Source organism: Taeniopygia guttata, chromosome 1 (assembly GCF_048771995.1).
Source record: "Taeniopygia guttata chromosome 1, bTaeGut7.mat, whole genome shotgun sequence".
NCBI lineage: Eukaryota > Metazoa > Chordata > Aves > Passeriformes > Estrildidae > Taeniopygia > Taeniopygia guttata.
The window spans coordinates 67352346-67370203 of NC_133024.1; the positions used below are offsets into that span (position 1 = coordinate 67352346).

Consider the following 17858-nt stretch of genomic DNA (forward strand, 5'->3'; position numbering starts at 1 on the left):
CTATGACACCTAAGAGACCATAAGGCGACCTACTGCAAATATTAAAAAAAAAAAAAAAAGGGCTAATTAGGATAAATACCCAGTGATGTTTATGTGCACAAATATACAGAAGAATCATGCCAGGGAAGGAATTATTTCAGTTAAAGCAATAGGGCATGTTGAACATAACTTTTCAGATCTTTCTGGGCAGATGTTTGGAAAATGGTAAGGGTGTGTTTGGGTATTTTTGGATGGATAGGAATAAGGTCTGACAACCATGTCCCCTGCTGCTTTGAATGTCAAGAACACTTTTGGTGGTTAATAGGTGGAGGGAAAATGCCCTTACTGCCTAAACCAGAGCTAAGCAGACTAAAGTCCTGCTTTTCCTGAAACCTTTCATAGGTTCACTTTTGAGACCATTTTCTTTTTCCCCTGAGAATCTAAAACTGGAAAAAGTACATCCCTGTCTGGGGTACAGACACAGTCTCACTCTAATTCAAACTCCTTCAAGTGATGAAGACTTTGTCACTGACCCCAGGAGTTCAGCTGGACTGCTCAGACTCAAGTATGGTCCTCCGGGAGAACAGCAGCATTTCTCTCACTGACTTTGAAAGATGAGAACTGCTTGTCATCTGTCACCACCTTCCTGATGATACTTGGCTTAAATACTTGTATCCTAAACACACTGCATTCTGCTTATTGGTCTTTGTGAAGCTCCTCAAAAAGCTGCTGCTTCTCGTCAGGGCAATGGTGGACGATGGGTCCTTATCTCTAAAAAGGGAATGCAGCCAACAGTCCCAACAACTTACTGGGAATGAAAAGCACTACAGGGAACACCTTCACTCTAGCGAGATTTTAAGAACAGATGAAATTTAATAGCCTCCTCCAACAGAACAGCATGTGACTCAGAGGCAGCCACTCCAGCTCTGACTCAGCTGCTTACTTTCAGTTCCTCCTTAAGAAACTGTTTACATTCAAGAAATAAAAATTTAAAGAAGGAAAGAAACTTGCTGTTTCAGATTAAAAGATGCATCTAGGCAGAAGGATGCCTCTGTCCACTTCTGCAAAGGGGTGAAGTGAAATACAGATGGAAGAGAGGAGCACTTTGCTGAGTCACAGTAACCAGGGATATCTCCAGCACGCTGTTGCTGATCATCGCCACCCAATACCCAGCTGCCGAGGGAGGGGACAGGGAGTGGCAGGCAGCACAGCATTACCAGTACCACCAGTTACTTTTCAAAGCACATCTAAGGTTCTGGTTTGGAGCTGTAAAATGGCTCACTAGCAATTCTGTATGATGCAATGCAGTCAGATGAAAATAACTTACATCAGCTATTTACAGTGAAGAGCTATCACATGCCTAGTACATAAATGTGATTGATAGCAAAACAGGAAGGAAAACAAAGGACCAAATCACCTCAAACAGAACCAAGCAGCTTCATTAAATAAATTTTAAATCCTCAAGTAGTCTGAAAGCCAGTTACAGCAGATCTAGTAGTTCTTGTAGCTTTGTTTGGGACTGGGCAAAACCACAACAGGTTCTCTACACAAGCTGCACCTAAAGACAGTGCGAAGGGAGGTGCTAAATTCTTCTCCACTGAGTCATCTAAACAAAAAAAGCCACCAGTGTGAAGAGCTTTCAATGGAAATACCTAAATCTGACATATGAAATAATTAGAGATGAGCAAGGAGAACTTGCAAATACACGAGAGGTAGGTAACTGAAGAGCAAAACTACTGAATAAAGCATACCATTTAGAAATGGTTGCTGTTATGTGGTGAGATGAGGCCAGCAAGAACACCAGTTCTGTTAAGATTTTCTTATTCAGAAAAAAAATATATATCCTGATGCCTTACATATGCTTGAGGATTCAAACAAGCACAAATTTTCAACACAACACTTCAGAAGAGTAAAAAGTGACATATGGCATGGAGACTACAGTTAGCACTAGTGCTGGTGCTGTGACAGAGGTGTTCAGAGCACCCCATTTTCAGGAACACAAAGTCAGTGCGATGTTGTTGCCACACCTTTACAGTTATATCTAAACTTAGGTAAGCCTCTAAAAAACTACATGGCTTACTCTCTTTTCCTTTCTCCAGTATTTGGGGAACTTCCTTCATATATCTTTGTTTGCCCTGCTTATGGGCATGACACAGGGTATGAAAGATTTCTGCAGAACTGCATTTTGTATAAAACTGTCTGCCAAAAATGTGCTTCTCTTCCCTTTTTAGGTTCCTTTTTTAAACTTCGTGTTAACCATTGTTGTCAAGACAGCCTTGAAAACATGAGTTGAAGATTAGTACAAACAGCACAGTAATGTTACACTGTAATCCATAAATGACATGTAGAGGGCTAAGGTTCTCAGTAGATTGCTAGCACTGTAACTTAAAGCCAACTCGATTTTAAAAAGTACTTAACTTCTCAGAAGGCAATTAAAATTGAATTTTACATTTCAATATTATTTAGTAAAGCACTACTGATGTTTTCAGCAAAATATTTCAGAAAAGCATTTCTGCAAAATATCTTCATCAAAAGAATCTTCAATTCTTCACACATTGAGGATGCCGTAAAATGCAAACCAGTGCAAACTGCAGAGCTGCAGCCACCACATGCCTGTGATCTTTGTGAAGTCTGTTTATGGGCATGTCACTCAAATTTGGGCCAGTGGGAATACTGGTGGCAGGGGAGAGAGGAAGGTAGGTTGCCATGTACTGTGTTTTTAGAAATGCTCAGCTTCAAAGAATAAGCATCACCCAGCTAAGTCTGATCTTAAAAGTCCAATCATATCTATTGCTTTTAGTTCCCCTTGCAATGAGGGGAACTAATGAGAAACAAATGAGGGCCAAGTCTCTTCCAATGCACTTGCCTGAGGAGAATATGTAGTGTCAGCACTGGGAGATGTTTATGAACAGGCTTTGAGCTGCTACTCAAAGGTAAAAAGGTGCTTCCAGGTGACCAGCTCAGGCTGCAGCTTTGCCTTCAGCACTGAGATCACAGCTTTGCTGGAGCCACTTGGCTCTGTAAACCCAAACCCAAACTTAAACACCGTTACTAGGAAGGAGAGAAGCAGAGGACCTGTCTAGAACACAGATCCACAGCTCCACTCTTTGGCACTGGGAAGGCTGTCCTGAAGGAGCTGTGCATTAAAACAAGTTTGGGCAGCAACCTGGACCACACTCAGACACTCGTGTTCCTTTGTAACTGACAGGCTCTTAAGCACAGCTGGATCTGGCAAGAAACTTAATGGGTCTCTGGACAATATCCTTCTGTGGAACAAAAGGAAGTTCCAACAGGCTTAAAATCCCTTCTTCACCCTGCTCAAATAAATGTTAACAGCTGGATGAGTGACCTGAACAGCCCCTCTCACTCAGCAGCTTCACATGATTGTTTTGGCTTTACCTTGTGACAAAGAAAATGCTGTCACAGGATGAGTCAGACTTTGGACTTGGACCGGTCGAGGAGGAGGACACCACTCTCTACAAGCTGATCTCATGCCAGAGTAGCACTTCTTTTGAGTCAGTCTGCCTGTGGGCCTCTGTAAGTAAGCCTGTGTACTAGAGCAAAGAAGCTCAAGTATATGATTGAGGCCACTGAGCTTGTATGCTGGGTTGATCCCATGCTAAGAGACACTTGACAAACCAGTGTTGTCCCTAAATTTGGGACTGAATGACATGTCACATGGCAGTGAACAAGTTAAAGCATTACTCAAGATCATATGACCCATGTTATGGATAATTTGTCTTCAAATCACTTTATCAAGGAACTCAATTTTCATGAAGTTTCTAAACTGCCCTTCTTATTTTAATAGAGCAAATACATCTGGGAAACTTTGAAGTTCTGATGTGCTTTTAGCAAAAGGGACTTTTTGCGGTACTCATAATGGAGAAGCAGTATTTAAGACTGAAAGGATTCCCTGGCTGTGTTACCTCTCCTTGGTATATCACACCTGTAACAAGGCCAGAATCATTACTCGGTGCTGTCTTGGGAGGACAGTGCAGAGCTGTGTGCTCCCCGTGCTGTGGATGCCATGTACAGCAGGGTGGGCAGAGGCCGTATGTAAACCTCACAACTGCGGGTCCACACCAGCACAACCTTTCACGTGGAAATGCAGCAGCTGTTCAAACAGGGACAGGTGGCCTCTCCTCTGACACCTGGCAGCAGCTATGCCAGACCCAGAGAGCGAGATCTATCTCTTCACGGCAGTGCTGCGTTAGTGGTTAGACTTCATGATATTAGAGGTCTTATCCAACGTACACAGCTTTATGATTCTATTAATGAGAGACCAGCTGGTGGCAAACAAACGTTGCTTTTCCACACGCTGACAAGCCGAGAGCCCACGGAAGGGGAGCAGCTATAATAAAACCTCTAAGCTAAGTCAGCTGAGAGCGGAGCGCACGGCAGCACGGGGCAGCAGCACGGCGCGGCTCCCCTTCGGCCAGGCACGGGCACCTGGCCCCGCGCAGGCTGAGCTCCAGGCCGGGCTGGCGGCGCTGAACGAGGCCAGCGGCGCCGCCGATCGCGCAGTTCGATCCTCGTTGTGTAAGCAGCCCGGGCAGCGCCGAGCGGCGGCGTGCGGCGCGGTGCTGGAACCCCCAGGGTGCTGATGTGTCCTGAGCTCCGGCAGCAGCCCCCCGCACACCCGGCGCGGGGACAAGCCGGCGGCGGCGACACCCGCGGGCACAGGGACCCCGCTCCGCAGCCGGGCCCGGCCCCGCCCGCCGCAGCGCCCCGCCCGCGGGCCGAGACAGGGGCGCCGCGCCGAGATGGCGGCACCCGGCCTCGTCCTCTGGCGGCCCGGGGGCGGTGACGGCGCGGCGGGGACACCCTTCCGCTGAGGGACACGGCCGCCCCGTCCCGCCTCCGCTGTCACGGCGCTGCGGGACGGGGCTCCGGGACGGGGCTGGCGGAGCGTGTCCCCCGTGCATGGGGCTGTCAGCCTGCCGGCTGCCGCTCGGGGTTTCGCTTTCACCTCGGGAGCACTTGCGATTTGCTTTCTGGCGCAGGGTTTGAAGCCCGGACCCAGAAATGAGGAAGGTTCTGTGCGTGGAGCCCGTCATTTTCATCTACATTTTTGCGTCTTCCCTGACAAGCCCGCTGGTGCAGCAGTTCATCTACCGGCGGCTGTGGGAGCAGGAGTACAACTCCACTTTCGTGAGCGACAGCAATGTCAGTCACTGCGAGCAGAATAAGAGCAGCCCGGCTTATATCAAACAGAAGGCAAGTTGCGGGGGAGGAATAATAATTGTAAATAACCTTGCAGCCAGGAGGTGCTGCCTCAGTATTACCTCCTGTTTTATAACCTTAACCTTTAATTCTCCGGAAAGCCGTAGTTTTGTAACCTGTTCTCACTTCACTGTCTCCTCGCTCTAATGTTATGCTGTAGGTAGTGGTAGGGCTTTAAAGACAAAAATTTGTCTCCAGGAGGGATACTGAGGCAAATTCGTATTTTAGTGGGACTTGAAAATCGCCTGAGAGAATGGGGACCAAATTAGCATTGGGCTGGCATTACAGCGGGTACAACTGGAGGTGGAGGCTCCTCCTCCCGCACCATTGTGATTGTTGTGTTTGTGAGCCGCCCGTTGTTTCTCTGGCTCCTTCTGTTCTTTGTAACCATGTGAAGTTTAGCAAATGCCCTGTGATTTTGAGGAATAGCATCTAGCTTAAAATACATGTATTTCAAATTAATTACAAGAACAAGGAACAGGGGAGATTAAAATTTTTTTGTGGTTTTAAAATGTGGGAAAAATTCAACTGATCATTCAACTGATCTTTTGCATGATCAAATAAAGTTGATGCTTTGCCATTCAGAGTACTAGTCTGCCTTGCTGGAATGCAAGTACGTCAAAATGACAAGATCCTATGGTCAGTTACATTTTTAGCACTTTTCCATAGTTCAGTGTGCTGGATAGCTAGCTGTTGACTGGTACCTCTTCCATGGCACTTCCAGTGCAGTTTTAAAGCTACACTTAAGCAGAGCTAGCTGTGAGCTGCCAGCAGAAGAGATGGTAATTCTCCATTTCCCTTCCCCCTCTCACCCATTATGTCTCACAGTTCTGCAGTTACAGGTTATGGTTGGGATTTGAGTGGGGCATTGATTCAACAGAAAGCTCATCTCTTGTTTTGGGGGGGGAACATGTTTTCAGAAGTGCAATAGAACCATATTTGTCAACAACAACTGGCAGTTGGGTTGTATAAAGTGAAAGATTAAACCAGTGTAGGGTCAGAAAAGTAAATGATTCATCATATAAATTACACAGAAGTTGGGTTACAGAATCAGTCAGCTGGCATTCCCTTACACCGCTGAAAAGGTCGTACTTGAAAATTTTTGCTCACATCCCATATCTGAATCTCTGATGTGCTGCATATATGCAAGACTGAACACCTGAGCTTATCTGCCTCATTTGTGATCTATAAAAAGAGATTGTTAATGGTACATGCTTCCAGTAAAGGTGATCAAAGAAATAATTCAGGACTTTTAATGTGGCGTATGTTCTTTGTCATGTGACAGAAGCTGGTCTTAGTAGGAAAAATGTGAAAAGGTCAATAGAATTGTGGTCCAACATGGTTTCTGGGCTGATCCATGGAGGTAATTATCAGTTGTTGTCAGAGTAATGCTTGTATGTTACTCCCAAAAAAATGTTTTCTTTAGTATTAGCTCCCCATTTGATGCTGTGTCTGGCCGTTTTCTCTAAGCATACAATTCTAATTGCAGAGCCCATCAAGAAATCAACATTTCAAATACATCTTTGCATTTTGCAACCTCCTCAAATTAAACCTGATTTTCAAATTGCCACCACCTATGGTTCAAGATATAAGATTTCATATTTCTTTTCTCAAAACACTGAAGCAGAGTGCTTAATTTCAGCTGAAGTTTAGATGGCGTCTCTGATGTGATGACATATTCACATTTTACAGGTCTTTGGTTTACAAATTATAGTTAAATTGATATTTGAGAACATGAGTCCTTCAAGACAGCAGTTGAATAATGGCCAACAGAACTTCTTCATTTCCCATTCCTGCCAAATTTCTGTTCCCTGCATTTCAGTGATTGGCAGTAGGGCATGAGCTTTTGAACAATTGTACTCTTGTCTGGATGCCTTGCTGCATTTTTATACCACACTAGTTACCATAGTGTAACAATGTAAGAGCTCAAAATATGCATTAATTTAAGTGCAAATGGGCCTCTGTGCTGAGTAATGGTCCTGTGTATGGGCCAAAGAGAAGATCCAATAACTTAATTCCAAACTCTTTTGCAAGGAATTGTGAAGTTGGTATTCCTGTTTTTCCAAGACCTTCCTAACCTAAACCTAACTGAATTAGGTTTATAATGTTATAACTGTTGCTGTAAGGCCCAGTTTGGCATTAATGTTTAAAAGAACATCTCTCTTAACAGTTAATTTAGTGTAAGTCCTTATGTTCTAAGAATGAGGAAGCTTTATACTAATCTCACCTATTTCAAAGCAAAATGTAAAAGGAAATTGAAGACAAAAATCACTTGGAGCCTGCATAAAAAGTAGAATATAATTAAAAATAGTTAGTCTTTGCAGAATTTAGATTATTTTTTACAATTTGAAAAAAAAATAATAATCTTATAATAAAGTGAGTTTTAAGGTAATTTGAATGTAAACTGAAGCATTCTGATCACCAGCTTGGATAATCCTTTTTTTAATATCTCAGAAAGAGCTATATTATTAATCATTAAACTTTGTTTACCCCATTCCATTGATTTATTATCCAACCCGTTCATTTCCCCTTGCTACTCAGTAATATTTTATCTTATGATCTGTGAGTTTATCATGTCCTTTATATTATTCAATCTCAGGTGCAGCACTTCTATCTTAATTTAATTTTTATATAAGTTAATTGCTTCTTCATTTTCATTCTTTTATTTTTGAAATAGGTGATTGAAATATCTATCTCTGTCCACTGTAAGTTTTCAGAGTAGAGTGAATTTGCAGATTAAAAATCTAGACTTTTCTCTTTAAATATATATAGTTCCATTGATTATTTAATGGAGTCATGTGATTTTAAAGCAGCTGAAGGTTTGACTTATCATTTTCTATATTATTCTCCTTTGCCTTTATAAAACCATGGAGTGAGCAGTTGCATGCCTTACACTCTAAATGGATTTTTCTGTACTTTTGTCTGTAGTCTTCGGTAGACATCAAGTTTTTTATCTCAGCAAGTTCATGATCACATGTGGTACCTGGATGTGTAGCCATGTTTTGTGTGTTGCACAGCTTCTTCCAAAACAAGGACACCCAAGTTTTGGGTTTTTCATTCTTTCAGTTTTACACTTCATTATTGTCTGGCAATAATCCTTGTATTACATGATTAATGTGGGTTGAGATGATACATATTAACATTTCATTTTACTTTTAACATAGTAGCATTTTTTTATGCTCATGGCTTTGAACAAGACAATCGTAGTAAAGAAGCAATGTCTGCAACTATATAGAGTTCTTTTTGTCAGCAGCAGAGGAGTTAAAGATTAAATAACATTTTCCATCTCCATTTGTTCAGTCTTCATGGTTTTGACCCTTCCAGGGTGACAGCATTGCTGGCCAGTGGACAGGATTTCATGAATGCTAGGGCAGTCAGACACCATAAGGGAAGGGAGCGAAAGACTGGAGTGCTGGGGATCTTGAAGGCTTTCCTTGAGAACCTCAGGATCAGTTGGATTTTCCTCTTGTAATAAAACCTGGTATCTTGTAAACAAAGGAAGAAAGTGAATGAGAAACTCATGGTCTCTGCCTGTTAATATAAATATTAATTTATAAAGCATTCAGCAGCTTTTTAAATTGCCCAAAGTACATTCCTGTAAGTTCAAGGGCTTTTTCGTCATTTTGGATGCTACTCAGTCAGGATTATGCTAGTTACAGATGAGATGCCTGAAACTTGAAGTATAGATGGCTTGAATACAGGCTGAGAATGGTGTGAGCAGATTTGCAGAAGTCTACCTGTTGCTGATTGAAGAGCACAATTCCTGCCCAAGTCAGTGTTGTGCCTCAGAAAACTCCAAGACTTTCAGTAACACTTTACTCTCTGCACCTGAAACTTTATCTTAGCTAGTTTAAAGGGTTTGTATGAATAAAATTGCTTCCTTTTCCCCTGCTGTCTGATCAGGGGGCTGTCTTTGAAAGGGCTGTTGTGGCTGCTCATCTGGTCTGCATCTATGTATTAAAAACAAGATCTGAATTAGCTTTTAGAAGTCCTTTAGAAGCTGGCTTCATAACAATTTTATTTTTTCAATTAAACTTTTTTTTTCTGCAGCTATTCATGCTCTGTTAAATAGCTGTTTTTCAGTCACCTTTTATTTTTATACTTCTGCTAAAAAGAACTCTGAAATTTTCTTCATAATGGGTGTTTACAGTTTATTTTTATAGTGTTAGCTGCTGTTCCTTATGTGAATACCTGCTGTGATGTATCTGTAGAGACATCACTGATTTGGACAATTTCTGAACCCAGAGCTTTACAGTGTTTGCAAAATCCATTAATTCACATACCTGTGAGTCAGTACAATATTTAAAGCTGTACTTCACATTTTTGGTTGTTTCTGTTGTTTGTAATAGTACTAATAAGATTGTACAGTGGGATGGCAGAGCAAATTGTGATTTGTTTACTTGCATAGTGTACTCTAGTCCATTAATTGTTCCTTGTAACCCCCTCAGTAGGATTATTTGGGAGGAAAAGTGATCTTCTGTGAGGAGGGAGCATGGGCTGTGTTCCTTAATCAGTGACTGGTTTACTACTGATTTCTGAAGAGTATTAAAACAGCCCAGTGCCCTCTTGCTGTACCCTGTATTGAAGGAGGTACTTGCAGTTAAAGATACTTACAGCATGTAAGTGCATGTTCAAAAGGATTGTTCTCTTGTCTGCATTGAAACTTCTCTGTCAACAGTAAGACTGTGTCTTAAGCTCTAAGTTTTGGATTAAAATGTAACAGGGAATGTTTGAGGAATATTGAAGATCAAATTATGAAAGACTGAATATGCAATGTATTTTATTATAGCCTCGTACATCAAAATGTCTTATAATATTATAAAACTACATTGCATGTATTATGTTTTATAGTAGTATAATTTCTAATTGATAAACATGTACAGTGATATTCATTATATTGCATATTAATAATTATGTGTGTAATATTTTGACAGATTTTTTTTTCCCAATGTATTATAGTATTTACAATTATTTTTATTTTCTCTTTGCAGGAAGTTCAAGAAAAAGCCTCTGTTTTTAATATGCAGTTGGACTTAACTAGAGCCATTCCCAGCCTTATAATTGCCTTTGTCATTGTAGCTAATGGGGATCGCCAGGGACACAAAAGGTCTTTAGTTTTACCATCAATGGGAGCTTTGATTTCTGGTATTAGCTTGACTGCAATATCATATTTTTCCTTGTCACTCTCTGTCCTATTTGCAGTCGCATTTATTACTGGACTGTTTGGGAGTATAGCAACTTTCCTTGGAGGAGGCTTTGCTTACATAGCAGAGGAGTGTCATGATGAGAAGCAGAAAACAACACGAATAGCTGTAGTGGATTTGATTTTTGGAGTTGTATCTGGATTGGCAGGACTGTCATCTGGTTACTTTCTAAGAGGAATAGGCTTTGCATGGACATTTGTGATAGCATCTCTTCTCCATGTCATTAATATCATCTATATGGTATTTTTTCTGGAAGATACCGTAGGCATATCTCAATTCCAGCATGAAGCACCAGTATCCTGGAAAGAACTTCTTAGGGAGACATTTTCTGGAGTGTACATGCTTTTTCAAACTGCCCCTTACAAAAAGAGAATTTTCATAATTTTGTTACTTTTTACATTTATGACTTACCTGTTTACTGCGCTGGGTGGGAGTTCACTTTTTACACTGTATGAACTGGATGAGCCGCTCTGCTGGAATGAAGTATACATCGGATATGGAGCAGCTGCATCCACTTCTATCTCGCTGACCAGCTTTTTAGGAGTTTACTTATTTTCCAAATGTCTCAAAGACATTTATATTGTCTTTATTGGGATGTTTTCTTACATTGGAGGAATGATTATGGCTGCCTTTGCCAAAACTACTCTACTCATGTTTTTAGGTGAGTTCAGAATCAATTTTTCCATGGTCAACAATGTATATGAAAATACTGCTGTGTTATCTATAGTGAATGCATTGTTGGATATCGAACATGCCACCTTGAAAGGGTCATAGAGAGGTAAAATATAAATGGTTGATCAGACTGATCTTGGATTTGATTAAAAGATGAAATGTGTGGAGAAACAATGGAATTACCTGCTTATGGGTTTGGTGACGTAGAAATATATTTTAATTATTAATTTCTCTGTTCTTGGAGAATTTTGTCTCAGTGCACATCTAGTCTGACTTTTCTGTTGCCTTTTACTGTTTGGGGAACTCAGTGTTCAAAAGTATATGACTAATGCAGTTGCAATAGATATTTGTAAATGCCTGGATTTTATTACTTCAATGTCTCATGGCTGCTTTACAGTGAGAGTGCCATCTTTGTTCAGCTTTATGCCTATTCCTGTTCTCCGATCCATGCTGTCAAAAGTGGTTCTCCCTGGTGAACAGGGTAAGTAGAATTCTTTTTAAACGATAAAATAATATGGTGATTCAGAATAGAGATGCATAAAGATTAATTTTAAACAAACAGATCTGTATTGGTACTTTAAGATTGTTCTTTCAAGTTCTGTATAATACGAGCCTGTGTCTTGACATTAATGGTTTCTGCTTCTGAATTAAATATAAACAACTGTGTTAAAAACTACTGCAAGTTTCAACTTTCAAACAAAATACTGTTCTTAAATTAAAGACCATGGGAAATTTTGAGCAGAAAAATGCCCAGTACCAGAAGAATGCCCAAGTGTGATTTCACAAGGGCTTCTACATTCACAAGATTTTGGCATGCAGAGAAAGATATGTTTCTGTTATTTAGTCAATTTCTCACTTACTAATTTAAAAAGGTAAGAAGTAAGTGGTCAATCTTCATAGCACTTAAAAACAATTAGACTTGTATCCTCAGCTATGGAGCAGGAGCCCAACTTCAGGCCTGTGGCTTCTAAACATGTCCCAAGAAATATAACGTAATACTTCTCAAAGTCCTTTCCTTATGGAACACAGAAAAAAGCATGTCAGGTCTCAAAATATGGCTCTAATATCCCATATTTTGATTTTGGGGAGTGTGTGTTTTCTAGATTTTGGGAAATATATACTTCTAGAAACATTTTCCTGAGTTGCTTTGTTTTATTATTTAGAAGATTAATCTTCATACACTAAAACAAAGATCTCTTTGTGCTAGCTGTGCTGAAATGCACCTCTATTGAGGTATTGAGTTTCTTGGCATTCTTCAAGGCTTTGGCTACTTGAGTCATTTGATGCAACAATCAGGTTACCTCTTGTCATCCTTTTCTACTTACCTAGTGTGATATTGGTTATGGTCCTGTGACTATGAATGTCTCTCAGCAAAATGTGTTCGACAAGACACTTAAGGGGATAGACTGCCTCCTCAAAGGGTAGTTCAGTCCAAAAAATGTTGTTTGTTTCTTTTCCAAAATGAGAAGGCAGTGGTTTTAAGCTGAACCAGCAGTCCTTGTTGAACCAGTCTTTTCCACATATAAGAGTGAAGGTTAGAGAAGGAATGAACAACAAAGGGAAAAGTAAGAATGAAGAAGAGAACTGGAAGGGGTAAAGGATGGAGATGTAGGCATGGTGACAGAATAATAGTAAAGAAAAATAGTTTCCATCAACAAAATGTGTTGTTTATTTGTTGTTTTTTTGTTCATTTAAAAGAACTAGCATTTTGTAGGAGTTGCCACAGAAGACACTTTCATAGTAAAGTATGATCATCTAGTGGTTGCAACTTGCATACTTGCAAAAATACTATGAACAGATATATCTTTTGAACCATGTTTAAAAAATTCAGGGCTTTGAAGAGATTTTGTTTTGTTTGTAATTTGCCCATTTATTTTTGGCAGGTGCTGTGTTTGCTTGTATTGCCTGTTTAGAAGTTGTGACCGGCACAATGTCGATTTCAGTTTTTAACATTCTCTATGCAACTACTGTTGCATGGTTTTCAGGATTTAATTTTCTCCTATCAGCAGGCCTCTGTCTAATTCCACTGTCTGTCCTGTGGTAAGTACAGATCAGGAGCGTTCTTCTGACTGCCTTTGCCAGTAATTTCTATTTTGACATGAATTGAAGGTGAATAATCTAGTGCAGTAGTTCTCAAACTTTCCTATCTTCTAGGGTGCTGTAGTGGTTCTATCTTCACAGCTTTTCCCTGATCCAGCTACCTTCCCTCAGTGCTGTGAATTTCCCCCAAACTGAAGCCTATCCTGAATGTGCTGCCAGTGGGATACACCATACCCTTGACTGCACATGTAACTTCCCTTGGTTTGAGACCTTTACATGCTCTTTCTTCCAGGAAAGCCTTTCCCACAGATCACGTGAAAGGCATGAACTTAATTTTGCAATCTGAGCTCTTCTAGATGCTAATGAGGGTTATAAATGTGACAGTCACCCACTCAGTTTAATGGAAAGCTACCTGTTGAGGTCTTTGGTCATGGGTACCTTGTGACCCAATGTCATTAAAATCTGTAAAGGATTTTAAAGCCCAAAAGAATAAACTTCTAAACATGTTTTAAAAAATAGGCCTCTGTAGCAGTTTTGCCTAATCGTATGTAGTGACTATGTAGTAATACGCAGAGTGAAATACCATTAATGAGTACTCATAAAGCAAAGATCACTTTACATTATTTCCAGTATAAATTTTTTTTAGGATGCTGAAACAAAAATCTAAATGACAGAATAATGATTTTCATTAGATAAATTTACATTTGGGGGAAAATAGGTTTTTCTTAAGAGGGTGGCACTCTGGCTGGAGACTTGTATATTTTTTTCCTAATACTTAGACTTCACCTTGGTCGTCTTCTATCTCTGCATCAGCTGCATTTTAAGATTTAAACAGGCAGTGATAATGCTATAGATTTAGAACATTTCACAAAATTTCAAGTCTATTCTTGCTTCATTATAATTATTTACACAGTCTTTACAGAGAAGCTATATTAATGGTAATTTAAGGTAGTGATGGGTCTTGGACCTGAGGGAATTGAAGCAAAGGGGTCTTGCATGTGAGTAGAATACTTTCCAGTAAAGTAATAAAATAATTGACAAATTCAGTTACATTAACAAAGGCACAGTAAGTACTTGTTCTATTAAATATTATCTTTAGTTCAGTGTAAGTAGAGAAAGTGTATGTGGAGAGCAACCTCTACTGCAGAAAAGGAAACATATTTACCATCAATCAGCCCATCTTGCAATCAGTACTGTAGTACATCACCACCATAAATTTCTGAAAGTTTTATTTCTTTACCTTCTGTCATTAACTTCAGATACCTGACCCTTTGAATACCCTTTCTCTGCACCTTTCTTTTTAGAGTGTCATGCAGCTGGAAAGCAGAAAAGGTAGCTGTTCCAGTCTGTAACAGGCAGAGTAGTTTAGTACTGTGCTCAAAGGCGGCAGTAATAATATTGTCTGACTTTTATAATTAGGGAAAATAGTGTCACTGCTTTTGTTTACTAAGACACATTTATGCCACAGAGGATGGCTGCAGAGAGCTATCCTGTGTGTTTGTGGGTGCTGAATCAGCTTGCTATACTGAACTATCTCAGCTAAAGATACCTGTGTTATCTTTGTTTTACAGCTGGCTTCTGTGCACAAGCTGGAATGGGGAAGACTTAGCTCTACTGGTACCTGAAGAAGTATCCAGCTTAGAGAGTGCTGATAGTTGAACAAAGGATCCACATACTCGGGATTTCTAATCTGACATGCAGTGGCAGAGATAGATATGTCACACAGAAACCACAGAGATGACACAACAGAATCTCCAAGTGGCCCTGTAGCAATAAGCACTAAATTGGTACCACTCAATACCCAGTCTCTTTTTAGCACTTGACTAAAACTAACTCTTAACTATGGAAATAGGCTGACAATTGAGATTAATGCTGCTTCAGCATGAAGGAAAAAATAAGGTAGGATGATATTTTTTTCACTTACCCTTTCTCAAGTTTGAGAATGTCAGCTGTGGATTGTGATACATCTTGTATCACTCTAAGTTGGGTGACAAAGATAAGCTTAGCAACCCAGAGGACAATGGCAATTCTGCTGAAGCCATTGCAGTTTGTGCCAGCTGAGGATGTGGTCCACTGTGTACATCTTGAAAGGCCTGTCTTAAAAGCGAAGCCCTAAAACTGTCTAAAATTACTAAACTAAAAAATAGGTTTTTTCAGAAAGCAAACTGGAGACAGTTCTTACACCTGCCATAAGTACACTTACTGTTCTGCAGCTAGCAGAGTGTTTGTGTAAGTTTGACATAAGATGTGTGGACCTTGCCTGTGACTGAGTCCTTGAAATGGATTTTCACACAGAACTGTCAGAAAATTTCCATCTTGCAGAGTGTGAAGTTCAGCCTAAACCTACATTTTGCTGAGGCCATATTGCACATTTATCATTTTCCATATATTAAGGACTGCATACAGACATGTTTTGTCCCAGAGATACTTCTTGTTTTGTAGTTAAGTTGGTACTTAGCTTAAACATTTCTTTTAGTGAAAAGCTGTGATTGCACTTATCTGTAGATATTTATTTTTTTAACAACCCTGAAATGAGGGGACAAAATCAGAATCATGAATCTAAGCATCTTGCAACAAATGCAGCATAATTTATGAACATTTGAACAGCACTTCTAATCTTCAAAGCACTTTACAAATGCTATTCAAAATGTCCTTCCATAATAGATACTATCCTCTCGGTTGCATAGAGAAATTAACAGAGGACAAGTGATATGCCCAGCGCCCTAGTGCAAACTGGTAAGACTGCCAAACCTAGGAATCTGTTTCAGCACTGACTCCTCACCTTTTCCCTTAAGATCTTTAAGTAGAAATGATCTGAGTATCTGGTTCTGGAACGCACAGCACAGCAGAAGTATGAATGTAACACCATGTTAAGGGACCACTCCCATCTATTGATTTTGTTAAGTTTGACAGCCAATACTTTGATCTCTCAAAGTTGTGTGTGACTCTTTTCCCCCAAAACAGATTAGGTAGAAAAAGCAAAACAATGTCAAGTTGTTGCCATTTAGAGAACGAAACCTCTAGGAAAGCAACTGCAATGACTTCACATGCACGCAGCATAGGATAAAAATGCAGACAGACATAGCATGTGCTGTTATAATTGATGAGTTCCTTACAGCCACTGATACCCATCCTATGAACAGACACTCCTGCAGAACTTCCCAGTGGTGCTCCACCAAAAACCAGTAATACCAAATCATGATGATACTTTTACAGATCCTTTGTAACTGAAAGATTGCATTCTTTCCAAGTTATATATTATGATCACAGAGAAGCCTTACAATATTCAGGAGACCTCTCTCTGCTCATCACAGGTGAAAATAGGGTCATTTATCCAGGCCAGAGGGAATGTACTAACATCTCTAGCCAGCTCTTACACTTCTGTCCTGAACTCCCAAGACTGATGTTAGCAATTAAAGATCATTAGCTTACTCTCAGTAGTTTAAGACAAGACCCAGAAAATAAAACTGCTTAATCCTTTGAGGTGCTCAAGCTACTGCCAACTTATTGAAAACGTGAGCTGAGTTCTACAATAACCAGTGGGTCCAAAACATAATGAGTACTTGTAGAGAGATTAAGAAAACACTGATGTAAAGGATTACAAACATTACATTGTCTTCTTTGCCTCTTCATTATGCAGTTATGTAAGGCTTTATGAAATTAACTATTTCACACAAAACTGCCTGGAAATAAAAAAACAAATGCAGAAGGGGTGTGTACCTGCGCTTGCTTTTCTTCAGTGCACATCTCTTCTAGCACTTGGAAGCTCACAACAAAGTGAGCCACTTCCACAGCAGTGCTGTGTCAGTCGGTCCAACTGAGGACAAGCCCGTACACCTCAGGAATGCTATGTAATGATTTAACTGCACAAAGTACGTGCTGTTTGCAGGGTGTTTCTGGTAGATGGAGCATTTACTACTGGCTATCAATTTAGGCCAAAACACAAGGAAGATATGAACTGTATTTTTAAAATGCCTCACACGGTACAAGCTGAGGAACCAAGTACTAATACACATCAGATTATTAAAGCAGAATCTAAGTTTATAATCATTTATTTGTGTATAAATACAAATTATTTTGACATAATAAAGTTTGGATTTTTTAACTCTGTTGCATTTGTAGTTCTTGTGTTTTTAAATTTTGTTTTGACAAATGGCCAAGGTTATGACTTACAGAGGATGGTTGGTGTAAACAGGAGCAGCACTATGGTATCACCTATTTTTTGTGGTCATAACACAAACAGCAGAGCAGGAAGATGTGCTTTTGCTTCCCTCCTGCACCCGGGGAGAGGAAAGCATGTTGCCCAGAACACTGACACAAAGAGGAGGTCAGGAGTTGCAGAGTAGGGACAGCACTGCCACCTGCAAGAAGTCATGGTAGGGGCTTGTGCTGCACCTGCCAGAGCAGTGGAGCTGGAAGTGCCTTTCTCCCCTTACCATGCCAGATCTGTCCCAGCTCCAGTGCCCAGCATACCCCATTTAGCTGCCTTTGTGGGTTGCTCCGTGCAGCACCCACTTTACAGAATGAGGCTTATACAAAATGGGAAGAATAGGCTGGGGCAGGAAGTCCAGTCCACAGCCCAACCCCCTTAGCACTGAGAAAATGTAATCCTTCCTTTTTACTTCAAAAGCTTTTTGCCTCAGTCCTGCTTGACTCCCATTTCTCGACTAGCAGCATAAAATCTCACATGGGCCTCTTACACATACTACTTACTTTCCAGCCTGGCTATCCCCTAGGATT

The 17858-nt window shown here is 40.4% G+C and overlaps 1 protein-coding gene across 1 annotated transcript; it reads left to right on the forward strand.

The window, feature by feature from the left end:
- The first annotated feature begins 4560 nt into the window (after positions 1–4560).
- SLC46A3 (solute carrier family 46 member 3) lies at positions 4561–17223 on the forward strand. Its single transcript, XM_072930374.1, has 5 exons — positions 4561–5200; positions 10198–11067; positions 11476–11559; positions 12962–13118; positions 14690–17223. Exons 1-5 carry the CDS (start codon positions 5005–5007, stop codon positions 14775–14777), a joined length of 1395 nt encoding a protein of 464 aa, XP_072786475.1. The 5' UTR covers positions 4561–5004; the 3' UTR covers positions 14778–17223.
- The last annotated feature ends 635 nt before the right edge of the window (positions 17224–17858 follow it).

Coding starts and splice junctions, on each gene's coding strand:
- SLC46A3 (XM_072930374.1), top strand. CDS start 5,005: ATGAGGAAGGTTCTGTGCGTGGAGCCCGTCATTTTCATCTACATTTTT. Junction 11,068..11,475: donor TACTCTACTCATGTTTTTAG/GTGAGTTCAGAA, acceptor GCTGCTTTACAG/TGAGAGTGCCATCTTTGTTC. Junction 11,560..12,961: donor GGTTCTCCCTGGTGAACAGG/GTAAGTAGAATT, acceptor TATTTTTGGCAG/GTGCTGTGTTTGCTTGTATT.